At 36.6% G+C, this 16,292-nt stretch overlaps 1 protein-coding gene across 2 annotated transcripts; it reads right to left on the reverse strand.

Moving 5' to 3' along the window:
* Positions 1–3,021: 3,021 nt before the first annotated feature.
* On the reverse strand, positions 3,022–16,190 carry erp44 (endoplasmic reticulum protein 44). Of its 2 annotated transcripts, none has more exons than XM_043261046.1 (11): positions 16,023–16,190; positions 10,880–10,952; positions 10,680–10,719; positions 9,584–9,699; positions 8,346–8,530; positions 8,111–8,226; positions 7,284–7,458; positions 6,682–6,793; positions 5,348–5,489; positions 4,642–4,744; positions 3,022–3,893 (listed from the first exon to the last, which is right to left on the reverse strand). In XM_043261046.1, the coding sequence occupies exons 1-11, from the start codon at positions 16,173–16,175 to the stop codon at positions 3,789–3,791; spliced, it is 1,320 nt and encodes a 439-aa protein (XP_043116981.1). In that variant the 5' UTR covers positions 16,176–16,190; the 3' UTR covers positions 3,022–3,788. The 2 variants fall into 2 exon arrangements, with proteins under 2 accessions (XP_043116981.1, XP_043116980.1); XM_043261045.1 differs by having other exon boundaries at positions 3,022–3,896.
* Between the last annotated feature and the right edge of the window lie 102 nt (positions 16,191–16,292).

A 16,292-nucleotide genomic window follows, 5' to 3' on the forward strand; every position in this document is an offset into this window, starting at 1 on the left:
ATTTTACTATAAAGACGTAGCTAAAGATTAAAGTCCTCTTTGATGTCTGGAGATAAGGATGGTGGAGGAGAAACCGTAGTCACTTTAGGGCAGCTTCCCTAGAAGTTTATAATTAGAAATATTTTTAACATTTTTAAAAAATATTGTACAAAGGTAATTGCAAGAGTTTGTCCATATTAAAAGATCTTTTCCCCACTCTTTTAATGACCAATTTGTGGCCTAAATATCTATCCGCTATTATTAAACCTTTAGTACTTTAAACATTAAACTAATATTTAGAGGCAAATTACTGAGCAGGTTATTAGGATAGATAACATTTTAAAGGTATAGTTCACACAAAAATTTTTTATTCTGTCATGTACTTACCCATGTCATTTTAAACCTGTATGATTGTCTTTCTGCCAAACAAACAAGACAATACTATAAGTTATTTTTGTCCATTGATAAAAAAAAAAAAAAAAAAAAGAGATATATTTTTAATTTTATGTTTCACAGTAGTAAGTAAGGTCTTGAACACATTTCTAATATTGTTGAAAGAATTATTATTTTTGGGTGAATTGTCACTTATATCGTATTTGTTTCTTATATCGTATCTTATATCTAGCTTTAATCTCTAAAAAATTAATTTAACAACATTTTACTTTCGTGCTGAAGGAAATAGTAATTTTAATAGTTTTAGTTAACAGTAACAATATTGATAAAATATTGACTGTAAGTCATTTCCAATAATTTCATTTAAAAAATGTAATCTTTTTTTTAGCATCTTATGGGTGGCTTTGAAACTCATCCTCAATGTAGTTGCTCAAGATTAAAGTATGTTGCTGTATGCACTATTTAGGAAGGTCTATGAGGCCTGTCAGTGACATTTGGATGATTCTGCTGCCCCCACAACCCAAAAACAATATTATTCCTTGTTATTGGTACAGTAATGCACTAATACGGTCCCTTAGGGGATTGATAATGTAGCAAATCAGCTCGTTAGGGGAAATGTATGTAACAATTATAATTAATTATGATTAATTGCAATTATTTATATCAGCTGCCAGTAGCAACTTTAGCAGCATTAAATTGCCATTAACTAATCTGTTCATTCAGCAAACATTCAGTATAACTTATAAACTCTAAGAAAGGATATTTTCATAGCCTGAAAAAATACCTTCTTACATCAAGGCATTAGAGCATGTAACAAGGGTCAAAATCATAAAGGGAAATTAATTTGCAAGGCAGAACCAGATACTTATGTAATTTGTTCACAAAAGTTTTATTAACTAAACGCTAACTCACATAACTGAACACACAAGTATAAATACACTCATACATGGGGAAAGTGCAGAGAAGGCTTGATGGTCAACCATCAGGAAAAGCAGAGAATGAAGCTATGAAAAGAAAGTCAGTTATCCTCCTGTAAACCATCAGCACCATTTATAACAAGTCTATAATTAATACTAAACTTTGTTTAGTTAAATGTACAATATTTGCAACGCCTCGTTGGTGAGGGTCCAGATGCAGTCTCGGATGAACGTCTTGATGGTTCCAACGTTCCAAGACCAGAAAAATAGAAGACGAGTCACCAAAGTGAGGCCTTTTGAAGTCTGTGAGGGTCACACCTCTTGGGTGTTAAAAAGCAAATGATGTCTTGAACTTTTGGAGGGAGAGTTTTTATGAATCTTTGTCTCCAAGCACGGTAATTTGCATATGCACTGGATTGGAGGTTGATATCCAAGTTAATAAAGATTCTTAGAGCACTAATATATTGCAAAGGTATCAACATATAATATGCACTCTCAATTACATTATGTAAAGAGGAAAGCATAGAGATCAAACATGGCTAAAGTGATATTATCTGGTGATCTATCATAGACTAGCAAAAAACAATATACAGTACCAAAGACAATATACAGTGACCTAAAGGATATGTGTTCATTCGTTTTGCTGTAAATTAATTAGAGAAAAGTCCATTGTTAGTATATCACTTTAAACAATAAACCGGTGTTATCAGTTAGCTATCTAGCTATCAGACCTGTTCTGGTTTCTGAGGTGCATTTCGGGGCAAGGGTCCCCCATCCTCCTAGTTACACTTTTATTAGCCCTTTGGTTAGGTAAAGGGGCATTAAAGATTGTTAACTATAACAAATAGTAGTTTTAATGTATGATTTTTACTGTACATTGAGTGCATGTGTTTACATTACCTGTTGACTTTGAGACATACGTACTTCATAAGATCAGATGACTTCTGACAAATTTAAAGAAAACACGACTGATTAAATCAGGCCTTTTTGAGCAATTACATCCTTTGTGCAACCTTTCATGATGTTATCTTAAACCTAAAAACCTTTTTTTAATCTCAATTTAGTCATCCGAGTCTGCCACAGTAGAAGGGGTAGCCCAGTGTTGGTGGGCAGATGGAGTATGAAGTGCTCACTTGGCAATATTTTGTCTTTGTGACATCGCTCCCCAACATTAGATCATTAGAACAGGACATTTTGATTAAAATTCACAACCTTTTAGGTCCCACACCTGTAATGTTATATTCTGTACAATGAAAATTCTGAGTCAGTCATTGTGTTATTCCAAACATTCTTTCTTCTGTGGAATGAAAAAGATGATATTTTGAAGAATGTTGATAACCTAACAGTTTGTGTTAGGATCTATTGACTTCCGGTGTACATACTAAAAGAAATCAGGTGGCACAGAAACTATTTGGATGCCAACATTCCTCAAAATATGTTTTTTTAAACAGAAAAAAAAAGAATCGTACAACTTTGGAACATCATGATGGTGACAATATACAAAATATTTTTTGGTGGACGGTCACTGCCTGCGAGGCTCATTTAATTAGTGTAATGTCACGTAGGAAGAACCTTGTATACGTAACATGATTTTAATTGAAATCTTTTAAAATTTGCGTATATTAACTATCTTACATTTTTATGCAAATGTACACATGTAATGTGACCTAGTAAGTGCAAAAAAAAGAAAAGAAAAGTGAAACATGTAATGAAACACAGACAACACAGAATCTTGTAAAATGTTTTTTTAATTTACTTTTCTTTTTTTGGTTTCCTTGTCCACTCCGAGATGACAGATTTACAAATAATCCCCACCTCTCTAAACCCTACCCCCACGTAACCCCGCCCCTGACCACTCCCCCTGGTGGAATGGGATGATATGAGACTAGCGAGTCTGGATCTTAGCGAGTGTGAATTTAAACAAGTCTGGAACGGTACAGTACATGAATACAGACTAATAAGCACATGTAACATACATGTGCGTACACACACACACACACACACACACGCACACGCACACACTCCCTCACACACATACAGGGCACACTCTGTTGAGTACTGGAGTGAAACACCACAGGTTGACTGCAGGTTTGTCCCCCCCCCCCCATGATTCCACATGCTCGCACTTAAGATCCATAATAAACTCAATTTGCTTTCCAACGAAGAGGACCATCAATGTACCAATGTTTTTTGCCTACAAAAAAGGGAACTGAGGAGACAAAAACAGGGGCGAAATAAAAGAAAAAAAAAAAAAAAAAAAAATCAGATTTTTAATTTAGACAAGACCCACAGAGCACAAACATATTTACAAGCTCCAAAAACAAAAGTAAAAACGCTCCTCTTCATTCCCCACCCCAAAAAAGCTCAGGGGTTACCTTCTCACTTTTTTTTATCTAAAATAAAAATTATGAAAATAGACGTTGCTCAGGCAGCGGCAGCGCCAGGTGGGCACCAGCTGACTGCTGGGTTCTAAGGTTGGGTCTCAATGCAGTTGTGACATCACAGCTCGTCCCGGTCCCTGAGGATGGTGTAGCGCGTCTCACTGGGGGCCAATTTCTGGAAGGAACTCTCGGGGGGATTACTGGCCACCTCTCTATTCTCCTCCTGCTGGAACACACACACACACAAACAGGCCAATAAATAACCTTAAAACCACCTGGATCTGTAAAGTGTCTGTTTACACAGTCATTATTTTGAGAAGCGCAGCTAAACGGTTGTGTTCCTGTCAACAGATCGAGGCCACTGGGTTCATTCTGCTGCATCTGCGTCTGCAAATGTCAGCATGAACGCTTCATTCAGTCATATTATTAATTAATGTATGCCTGCATTAATTAGTCTAGATGAACACGTTCTTTTCAGAGATTTGGATCTGGAAGTGTGCTGAACTGACAACCTGAGTAAAGTGCCAGTCATAATGGGGCACTTTAATCAGCTGAAAAGTGGACAACACTGATTTTGAGCAAAATGCCATCTCGATATAAACAGGCCAAACAGAAGCTGATTAACTAAAATTGCATAATCCGTCAGTTGCATTGTGTTTGTAGAAAGCATGTCATTTAGTTAGAAGAAAAGGTTTAAAAAAAGTGTATGTAAAGGAAATTAACAGGATTAGTATTAAATAAAAAAAGAAAGAAAAACAAATCAAACTTCAAACAAAAACTTCAAACACACACACACATACATATATATATATATATATATATATTTTATATTCCCTATAAAAGGTACATAATTATTTTAGTGTCCATGATCAATCACTGCTCTCACTACTGCCCAATGTCTAGTACAAACTCAATAGCTTTTTTTGTTTTAAAATGATGACGTCCCGTGCAGTACTTTGTTGAACTCTGACCTGTCCTGGAGTGCTGTCTGTGGGGTCTGGGCCGTGATGGAACTCTCTGTGCAACTTTCCTGAGTGCAGGTCCAAAACAAACTGCCTCAGCTTTCCTGGAACCCTGTTCATACACACAAGGCATCATGAAACGGTCCAAAAAACAAACAACAACACGAGCAGCATCATTGATTTAATGAGTGAACAGATAAGACCCAGAGAGAGCCGACAGTCTCCAAAACCACAGCATTTTAACAAGATAATGACATCATCTGTACTGCCCCAGACGCCACTGACCCCCTGGACAATCAGCTGTATCAAAGACTGACGAGAGGCAGGCTGATAAGGCCCTTATTGGATAATAGGATATACAGAGTGCTTAATAAAATAAGGCATGCGCTGAATTATGATGCTTTCTGTCATGTACGGCCTCTAGTGTCATAAATAATTATGATGCTGTAATAACATAGTTCTAACCCTATGAAAACTAAGCTACTATGTTCACACACGTTGCAGCTATCAGTCAGGTGTTGGTAAATTAATTGGCATAACTGGCTGAGAGATGAAGCCCAAAGCCCGTTTTCTATCGCTCTCTCAGTGCGTGTTGCTGTGGGCTGAGTCTACAATCGTTGTTTAATTGGTAGGTGTCTGGAACAAGAGATAACCTGCAGAGAGGAGGCTGAAGGAATCTCTGTAATAAATACACATGGGCAATTCCAATACTTACGCGAGGTCGCTGAATTCTGGGAAGACATACATGTGGCGGAAACTATCAATGGCAATAACAGGGCAGTCGGCGGGGGTCTTCTGAATGTGCAGCAAAGGGTGCCGGAACTTATCGCAATCGGCATGAAGAAAATTGATAGAACCTGAGAGAAAAGGTCAATTTAGATGTGTTGTATATCAATACATCCTTTTTGGCCATTAAAACAGCATTTGCATTTGCAATTCTAACGACAACGACAACGATTTATTTCTTAATTTAATAATACATCATGATAGCTTTAGTAGTCAATCCTAATGAGATATTTCACCCTAAAATTTACATTGTGTCTGAAAATAATTACTCGCCTTTATGTCGTTCCAAACCCTTAAGACTGCAAATCAAGATATTTTTGGTCAAATCTGAGAGCTTTCTAACGCTGCATAGACAGCAACACAACTACTACTTTTAAAGCCCAGAAACGTAGTAAGGACAACGTTAAAACAGTCCATGTAACATTAGTGGTTCAAACTTAATTTTATGAGGCTACAAAAATACTTTGATGTCCTTAATACCTTTCTAGGCTAACCGTAGTTCCATGGTGGTCTCTGCAGCTTTCATCAAAAATATCTGAAATTGTGTTCTGAATATGAACAAGGGTCTTACGAGTTTAGGTGAGGATGAGTAATTTTCATTATTGGGTGAACTATCCTTTTAAAGGGGCTGTCATAACATCCCAGACGTACAGGACTCTTTCTTCAACTGACGTCATTTGACCAACATTTCAAACAACCAATAACAGTTCATTTCGTTCAGCGTCACGTTTCAGAGCATGGAAATGTCGTCACAATAACAGGCCAGTGTGTAAAATCTCAGATGCAAATATTTCACATACATAAGTCCAGCATTCAGTTGATCCCGATAAGCACTCGTCATCACAGTTGTAAACATGACAACTTATCTTTGTTTCCAGGAGGAACGTAAAAAAAAAATGTGACACACATCTCCTGGAAATCCTGTATAATTCAACCAATCTGACGAGGATTTTGAAAGTCCTTTCAGATAAGTGTGTCATATGCATCAAACATTCAGCCCACGGTCCGTGGGTGTGACGTCTGAGGCCGAGACTGGAACTAATTTAGTTCCCCCAAAACAGAGTTCCTAGAACGAAATACATTCCTAGTTCCAACACTTAAAAAAAAAGGGGTACTTCCGCCAATAGTTCTAGAAACTATAAAAAGGTTCCTCCAGTGCGAAAGCCCCTAATGTTTTGTAAAGCAATGTTGATGGTGTGAGCAGGTAGTTTTATTTAAATGATTAAATATGGACTCATGACCCATTCTGAATCCTCTACTTACCCTTTTCACTAATAAGCTGGCGAGCCACTTCTTGCTGAAATTTCTCCAGACTATCCGTGTCATCCTTCTGATGGAAGAGGATCAGGAACGGGATGCCCTCCTCCGTTAGTTCCTACACACACACACAAATTCAAAATCACATTCAAACACAGCCAAGCAAGGTGATAAAAACAGTAAAAAGTCCAATTTCTGTTGTACAATATATTAGCACTGATGGAACATCGCTCTTATTTGAAGGCCAGAAGCATATGCGGTCTAATGAGTTTTGAGAGTGTGTAGGATGTTTGGGTGAAGTGCAGTTGGGCAGAGGTGGGTCAGTGGAGCAGATTGTGGAGAATCTGAGCACCGAGCAACAGAGACCGAAGATATTCAAAATATGCGGTCAAGTAAATCAAAGAAAAAACCCACACCCACTAAAGGACATGGCATGCGGATGACTTTAAAACACAAAAACAATTGAAACATACACAGTCAGATGTTCTCGAGTGTGGGAAAAGTACACTGAGGGGGAGGGGACTTTTCTTATGCAAATGATGAATTTGTTGCTCGACTGTTAGATGTACACAAATAACAAAAAGATATTTTAAACAGGAAAATCATACCTCTCCATTTTCAAATGTGATTTCTCGGACTAGCGGCACACACTTGTCCTGTGTCCAAGCGTAGCTGAGGTCAAAATTTGTGAGTGAGCCCATGTAGACCATGTCAGGAGCATTCTCTCCCATTGGCTTATAAATAATATTATCACCACTGAACCGCTCAGGCTTAGATATTTCCCTGTAAAAAAAGAAAAATATAGGAATAGAAAAACAAGATAACACTGAGGTAATTATCACCAACATACGTTTATTTTTTGCAGTACATCAAGACATTTATATTACAAGCTTTCTCTAATGTTATGTGTAAATACACATGCATTATCTAATAAAATATGCATTTGTTTGCATAAATTTCAAGTTCAAAAATCAAAATCTCAGTGCAGAGGAATAGATAAACTGTACTAAAAAAACACTTGTGTATTTTGGATGTTTTCTATCAGTACTGCCCATAGCGTCTTGCCTTAGAGAAACATTCTGTCATTATTTATTTATGCACTGAACAGCACCATTTAGAAACCATAAAAGTAATCCATAAGATGTGTTGGTCATATTTCAAGTTAATGTGTGGAAGGCTGAGATTTTCAAAAATTGTCTTTCCGTGTTTCACTGAACAAAAAAAAATATTTTGACCGAACATGAGGAAGAGTAAATGATGACAGAATGATCTTTTACCCCTTTCAAGGCCCGAGGGATTGGGACTTCCAGTGTCATTTCACCGGAAGATCGATTTATGACAAATGAACCTTTCACCCATGCATATAATAACATCAGTGACATGCATTTAGAAAACAGGTTCTGTGAACTTTCAGCATCTAAAGAGCTTCGCTTACCCAAAAGCTGCCAGGAAAACACAGTCATCTCTCAGGATGTTGGCCACTTTCTCATAAGTACGGTAATTGTCAGAGTCCCTTTGTTCAAAGTAACCAATGATGGTGCGTCTACTCCTCTGAAAGGGGAGGATAGACATCAAGGTGACACAGTCACTAAAAAGCACTTTCGGTACACATTTTAAATCAGCTACAGAAATAAAACCTATAAAAAGTATCGCGATCACGAAACACTCACATCTACGGTGCTGATCTCCTCCAGATTCTCTATCGCTTTTATTGGATCCACTTTTTGCTGGCGGATGAAATCTGCGATGGCAGTCACTGACCTTTGACCTCTATATTCTCGCTTCATCATCATCCCATTCCTGAACAGCTTCAGTGTGGGGTATTTGCTTATCCTGTAGCGCTGGGCTATATCAGCTATCAGGGGAAACATGAAAAGAACTCAATAACTCTTTTATATCGGCTAAACTATCATTCATGGTTTGATTTGGTTGGAAAGACTGATTCATTTATTAAAGAAGATTCTCACCAAAACAGTAATATTAACAAATATTGTTTTAAGATAATGGATTTCTATTATAATGTATTTCAAAATTTACTCCATTGTCACGAATCCTTCAGAAATCATATGCTGATTTGCAAGAAACATTTCTTATTATTGAATGTTGAAAAAAAACTGAAAAATATTTTTGTGAAAACTGTGGTCAACCATTTTACAATTCTTTGATGAATATAAAAGAGCAGCATTTTTAGTCTTTACTGTCACTTTTGGTCAATCTAATTCACCACTGATGAATAAAAATATTAACAGATTATTTATAACAAAATCTTACTGACCGCAAGCTTTTGAATGGTGCTGAACAGTATAATTTTTTAAAGGCGTTTTAAATAAAATAAAAGCCAACAGAATGACTTTTTCCGTTCATTCTTAATACTCTTTCCTTTCTAATACATAGAAAGCTGAGTTTTAGGCCCCGAATCTAGAAAAAAACACTTCAACCTTGGAGATCCTTTGCACTTTGGAGAACAAAATATGGGTCAATCCATGAATATTTCGTTTTTTAGGTTATGAGAGAGAAAGATCAAAAGGTCAGAGGTCGCGGGTAGTCTCTTTTTAAAGGGATAGATGGACTCAAGTCAAAGTACAGATGCGAAAAAGGGGAAAGAACTAAAGAAAGTCGAGAAAAAAAGAACTAGAGAAGGCAAGAAAGAAAAGGGGAGGGGCTGAGACATGAAAGTCAACTGATGTGGGGGGTAAATACTCCAAAGCCGATCGGCTGGAATCAGTCATGCGCGGTCTCCCTCGCTCACACACACCCACACTGTGGGGTATCTTTGAGCCGCCTTGACTTCACAGAAGATGCAGTTTTGTCATTAAACCATCAAACACTTTACAAGACATCAATAATTCTGTTTAATTTGCTTTATCTCAAAGGCTAAACCAATGTGTGTATGTGTGTATAAACTCACAGTGCTGGTCACAGTCCACCCGGGCAAACACCACCTGTGTAGCGTCTGGATATTCCTCCCGCACTATATTCGATGCCTCCTCAAAGATGGGGTGAAGCATCTGACTGAAACGACACCTGCAGAAAATAGACACAAATAAAAGGAGCTCAGAACTGCATACAGATACTTGAAATTACAAGACGCTGGTGCTAGTTTTTCTCTTTTTTTTCATTTCAGGTCTGTTCAATAAAATGCAATGTACGCCAGGCATAAGATAAACCTCTTCGTGGTTACATGAGATCCTTATACTTTGTGTTTTTCAGATCCTGTAAATGCTTACAAATGTTTTTGTTTATTCACTTTTTGACCATTGTACTCTTTTAAAACATTTCTTGAAGTGCCAAGAATAATAATGATAATATTATATTACTACTATTATTAGTACTTTATAGTATATAAATACAAAAATGCCACAGTATGTATTATAAATAACAACAATATGTACTGTTTATAGCTCGCTCCTAAATAAAAGGATATACAGATTTAATTTAGCCTTTTTTTCCACATATAAACAATGAAGCAAAAGCAAAGAACTTCCAAATGTATTATTGATAAATTCAAAATAAAATGCATTATTCCCCACAATACAATATATAAAATTTTAAATATATGACAGAATACAAGCATAAACATTAGACATAATTCAGTGTTTTCAGCCAAGAAGAATGAGAAATATTTCTACTTTAGTTTAACTAACAGTACATTTTGTAAACTATTATTCATTTTAAGGTAATACTCAAAGAAACCTTACACATTTAACTGTTTATAGTTTATTTATATTACTGTATTATGATATTAGTATTGTATACTGAACTGAATCATCATATAAGTATATTGTTTCAATCCTAATAACATCATCATAAAGCTTTTTGTCATATCATCCTCAGGACAAGTCAACTTAGGTATTCGTGTCATCTTCCCATACGGGGAAATCACAAAACACACACACACACACACACACACACACACACACACACACACACACACACACACACACACACACACACACACACACACACACGACCCTTTTTAACCAACACACATCTGGAACACTCACCAGTCTGCATAGAAGTTGACTAGAGCCACCCCTGCACTGTCTGTGGAGAGAAACGTGTGGTTTTATTTCATTTGATCTACTACAATGACTAAGCATCATTAGATAACTCACACCTACGTTCACAGCACAGGTGCAGCAACTGATTGAAACTGATAAAACAGCCTCCTTCAAACACAAAAATAAACAGGGTAAGAACTCACTGAGGATGTCATCAATGTTTCCAGCATCCAGGCTGGTGATCTCTCCTCGTCCTGGAGTATACAGACCCGTTACCTGCCAACAACACAGGTGGTTCATTGGGAAACTGTATGGGTGCATGACAGTAGCAACAGTGATGAACCATTATCTTTGGAAAGTCATATTGATAATCTATAATCTAATGTAAAAGACCTGCTTTAATGCAGGGTCAAAAATAAAAACTAGACAAGCTTTCAGTTAGGAAATAAATGGAGTAAGTTAAATCATCGGTGATGAAAGCAAATCAAATTAGGGCTGAATGATTCTTGCAAAAATGTTAATCACGATTTTTCTTCATGGGAACTGAGATCACAATTCTCTAACATGATTCTCATTTTCAAAAAACCCCAGTACATTCAAGTACAATAAATTGCTGGATTAATAAAAACATGGTCTCTTTATTTTAGACCCCATGAAGTGAAAACCTATTAACATAAGTTGATGAACATAAGTTAACAATAATAAATAATAATAACCTGTGCTCCAATTGGCACAAAACACAGAATTCTGGCACAGAATGTATAGATTAGTGGCCCTAAGGCCAAAATAGGCTACATGCACCGTGTACAACAGGTGAATGTACAACGTGCAAGGTAAAGGTTGGAGATGGTCTTCACTGCAGAACACGAGATCCAAGATCCCATCACCTTACATATACCTAAACTTACCAGTCTCCACCCCCTGATCACTGAACCCACCCGGCTCCACCCCTAAATCTGCCATCTCTCTCCCACCCCCCCGGTCCTTTTGTTCTGCAGGGAGGGGCTAGTGGAATGCAGAGACAAGTCAAGCTGGTGTAGCTAAGCACGTGTCGAGCTTGTTTGTCCGCACTCATCTGCGGTCGAGAATATTTTAAAAGCTGTGCCGACATGGCTGTACGAGTGACTAAACGGAGCGCAGAGAGTGATATATATATATATATATATATATATATATATATATATATATATATATATATATATATATATATATATATATATACCTGGGCCTACACACGACCAATGAGGGAGAGGAGAAAAGATTTATGATGGATTGGTGAACTAAGAGTGTTTTGTTATCGTGTGCGTGTGACCAAGGAAGCGTGAATGCAGAGAAATACACCCGAGAGGAATTGCCATCATTTAGAAATACAAACATATATATACATTAAACACCTGTTGAGACTCATGCATCATTTAACAAACTCAACTAATATTATTACAATAACTTGCTTAGAATGCAATTTTTTCTTTTGCAGAACTGTGTGTGAAATATTTCTTGGATTAAGTCAGCAATACAAAAATACGGGGAACAAAAATCTATTTTTTTTTTCTATATAAAAAAGCAAACAAGCAAGGAAATGCTTCACGTTGACCAATCCTTTAGACACAAACAGTTACAGGTAAAAAGGTTTTTATATCGGCCCCACTTTTTTTAAGAAATTAATTTCTGTCACAGTTGTTTACTATTTTTAGGTTCATACAAATATAACTGAGGAAAGTACTAAAGAACTGAAATGGAAACATGATTACCTATTTATGCTAATAACACCTCCATGGAATTAGCTTTAAACACATATGCAAATATCAAAGAGCAGGCTGGGATGTAGTTTCGTTGAACAGTCCAGGCAAATTCATTAAAGAACTAACACGTTATTCATAGATAACAATTTCTGAGAGAATTAATTAACAAACAGAAAGTGAATTTTTTGCTGACCTGTTCCATCTGACTAGTTTGTAAAGCTCATTTCAAGTGTTCTATTAAATTTCACTTCATCTTTGCATCCCTCCATCCACACTCCATTATATTAATGACATTCATAACCTGTTGCTCAATAAGTAAAAGCAAAACGTGTTTGTAACAATTGTGACAGTTGAGCCTCTATCTAATATTGATTCTTACTGATTTCTTACTCTTAGATTAAAGATTAAAGTCTAGTAGCTATAAGAATGAGTCTTAAGTCTCTTATCAGCAAAAGATGTTTCACTCGAGATGACCTTTTTAAATAAATCATTTTCTATTTCTCCCAATTTTTTCCCAAAAGCCCCCTTTAATGGGAAAGTACATTTAAGCCTCACTGTTACTAAGTAACAGTGAAAGCTGATAAACTCTCATAATATAATCTAACTGTGATCATTGTGCACTTTAAATTCCAATCACATACTACAACTCAAATAAGGGATACAGAAAAGCTTTTTGCTTAAGTGGAATATATATATAAAATTCTTTAGCCATGTCATATCATTTTTCATTATTAATGCATCACATTTTTGTAATAATACTACTGCATAATGTACTTTAATATTTAAAGCACTTTAGTCATATCTACACTTGTTACATTATATTCATAATATATATTGTTATATGTAGACAACGAATGCACTGTCAGTGATGTGAGCAAAAATTTTTTTTTTATCATAATTATTTGCAAAAAACGTTCCTTAATTGTGACAGACTTGCCTTTCTGTCCCATAAACAAACGTTACAAAATTTAGTTTTCCATTTTCTAGCCAAATGATGACAGTCTAGTTGATTCTAGGTGTTATGAATAATGCAGCAAATATGTGTTATGTGTTGTTACTCTGAAATGATCATATCACTTATGGCAAAGTTCACTGAAGCTAAGTAACGTGGCTATCTAACAAATGTGATAAATAGATTTGATAATGCCACGTGTTAAAGAGGCTGGCTGGATGAGTCTGCTGTTAATGCATTTCACTACATCCTGTTTGACGTATTGTGTCAAAGACAGCCTGAAGACCGGTATAACGCTATACTATGGACATCTTTCCCCTCCTTAAATAAACACAGAGAGAGAGACTAACTTGACAAGTACGCTGTGAACGGCCAGACCGTCTAAGATACAGAGCTCATCACACTCCTTCTTTAACTCCACGATCAAATACTAAGACTTAAGTAATATCAAACACACACTGAGGAATATGGGTTCCTCCTCAACAAAACCGGCATCTGCTAAACAACACTGCCTAAATTCACTGGCTAATCTCTCAGAGAACTCAAGTCTCCAACTGTCACAACACAGCCACAGAAACAAAACAAACACGCAGCTCCACATGGGCTGATCTCAACCGCTCCGATCGCAAAGCACAAAATCACAGCTAGACCCAACATATGGCGTGCTTTCGGTAAACAAATTTGGACACATGCATATCCATTTCTTAACAAGATTCATCACATAGAATTTCCCGGCTCCAATATGGGGAGTTTCTACTCAGACAAACAAAAACATGAGTATTTTTCAACAGCATTCTAGCAGTCTCAGTTCATAGGTGAAACACAGGGTTGTTAAATGAATTAAGGCCTGTTTACACAAAACTAATTACAGCTACATTGATGTCCACACCAATAAAATTAAATGAAAATGAAAAACAAATTAGTATATTATTAATGCTCGCTGAATATGATCTGTTGCTTTAAATGCTTGAGCTTTAACATTGCTAATTTTTTTTTTTTAAATTGCTCTGACAATGAACTATTGTTCCAGCTGTGGTTTGGATTTAACTCTTCATGTAATTAAAACGATATAGTTATGGTTAACATCCTTGGCGTGAAGGGGCTTTTAATTTTATATATGTTTTTATGCTTCACCAATGTAAATATTTCGACAGCTGTTATGCAAAAATTACTTTTATTTTAAGATGGCATGAAATGAAAATTTATTTATTTTCTAAATGCATGGTATAGATATTTTCTTTTTAATAATTGGTTACACTCATCATCAAAATATGGGGAAAAAGAAATAACACCATGCGGATATTTGCAAGAATGATTCGTGAAAACATTTGATAAAATTGGTTAAAAAAAAACAGTAAACTAAGAGTGGGTTTATGGATTTATTGTATCATAAAGTTGCTCTGAAACATAATCAATGTAAGAAATGAACTACATCACATGATTATGCACTCTGACAACAAATAAGTTGGAATTTCAAGCGTATTAACTCATGTCAAGAAAATGAATAATGACAGAAGCTGTCAGAGGTCAATCTCAAGATAAATACGTCTAATCTGAGTTGATGGGTATTACTTTCATAAAGTGAAAAATGCCAAAGATCATACAAACAGTATGCTGGCCCTGCTCAAATACAATTCAAGAGGAATTAAAAGCTTGTTTAAATGTACCACACAGGCAGCAAAGATACCGCTGCTATCATGCTGTTCTGCGCGGAGCAGCGCGGGTCACTTCCGGGATGACAGCCAATAGGATTCGGCCACAACAGAGCAGTTCACCAACCGGTTTCTTTACTGCAAAGTTAGATGAAATGAAACCCGAAATATCCCTCTCTTTACTTTAGGGCTATGAAGATCACTGTTGACACCTCAAAATTCTATAGCTCCTATTGTAAACCGATTTCAAGCGCTCAATTCATTTGTTAAAGGACTTTCCTTATTGAATAGGCTCACATGAAACGCTGTCTGTGGAACTTCACAACTATGAATGAGATTAAGATGCATGCAAGCACTTCAAACGTTTGTTCAATCCAACAAGTTGCAGATTTTTTAATTTAAAACGCGTGCAAAGTTCCCGAACTTGCGTTGTTAAAGACGACGTGCTTCCTTATAATCAAAAACTCCTTAATTAGCATCATTATCTTCACTAGGGAGCAAAACTCTCCTGGCCCTTTTAGCTCTGTATTTGAAACGGCTTAAAATAAAGGTTGTTTGACTGAATGACTCTTGCAAACACTCTAAATGAATCAAATAAGGAGGCATTATTATATGAGAGTGTGGTTGGACATTAAACATGAATAATTGGCAAACAGACTATAAACTCCCAAAACGTCCCATACTTGCAGCTGCATCATGACTACAAGTCCGGTAACTCTAATAGCAGGTTAGCCACATTAGCCAGCTGTCTAGCACTTTCTGCAGCTAATCTACATTCATCACAGGCCATTAAACCTACTGACATATTCAGAAGTGACATACCCGTTCTTCCAAATCTAAAGACCATACTATAATACCGACTATATTACCGATGCAAACCAAGAGCATCACATCAAGTCCATAAACCCCTTCGAATAGCTAGCGTTATATGAGCTAGCTACTCCAAGTAAACCTGGAGAAGTGTGCTACTGAAAGAGCTCGGGATTACTCAGCCACATACCAGCAGGAGGGTGAAGTAGTGCAGTTCGGGAGCGGGTATTATTGATGATAATTTCATTGTATAGTGGTGTTGTTGAGGTTGCGATGTTGTTGGATCTTGCCAGTCTCTCGACACCACCTCCTTCTCCTCTGCTGCAGGAAACAGGCAGTACATACGACCAAAGACTACGGGAACTGTGATTCCGGGTTTTCTGGAATTGTGGGAAATGTAGTTTCATACTGAGCCTGAAGTCGTTAAGCCAACTAGGGTTTGTTTCGTAAAAAACTACAG

Source organism: Puntigrus tetrazona, chromosome 16 (genome assembly GCF_018831695.1).
Source record: "Puntigrus tetrazona isolate hp1 chromosome 16, ASM1883169v1, whole genome shotgun sequence".
In the NCBI taxonomy this organism is placed as follows: domain Eukaryota; kingdom Metazoa; phylum Chordata; class Actinopteri; order Cypriniformes; family Cyprinidae; genus Puntigrus; species Puntigrus tetrazona.

Bases quoted from the DNA above. Each gene is read 5' to 3' on its own strand.
- erp44 (XM_043261045.1), bottom strand. From the start codon at position 16,175: ATGTACTGCCTGTTTCCTGCAGCAGAGGAGAAGGAGGTGGTGTCGAGA. The intron at 4,745-5,347 runs GTAAGTATTGGA...GTGTATGAACAG, and splicing joins CCAGAATTCAGCGACCTCGC to GGTTCCAGGAAAGCTGAGGC. The intron at 3,897-4,641 runs GTCAGAGTTCAA...TGTGTGTTCCAG, and splicing joins CAGACAGCACTCCAGGACAG to CAGGAGGAGAATAGAGAGGT.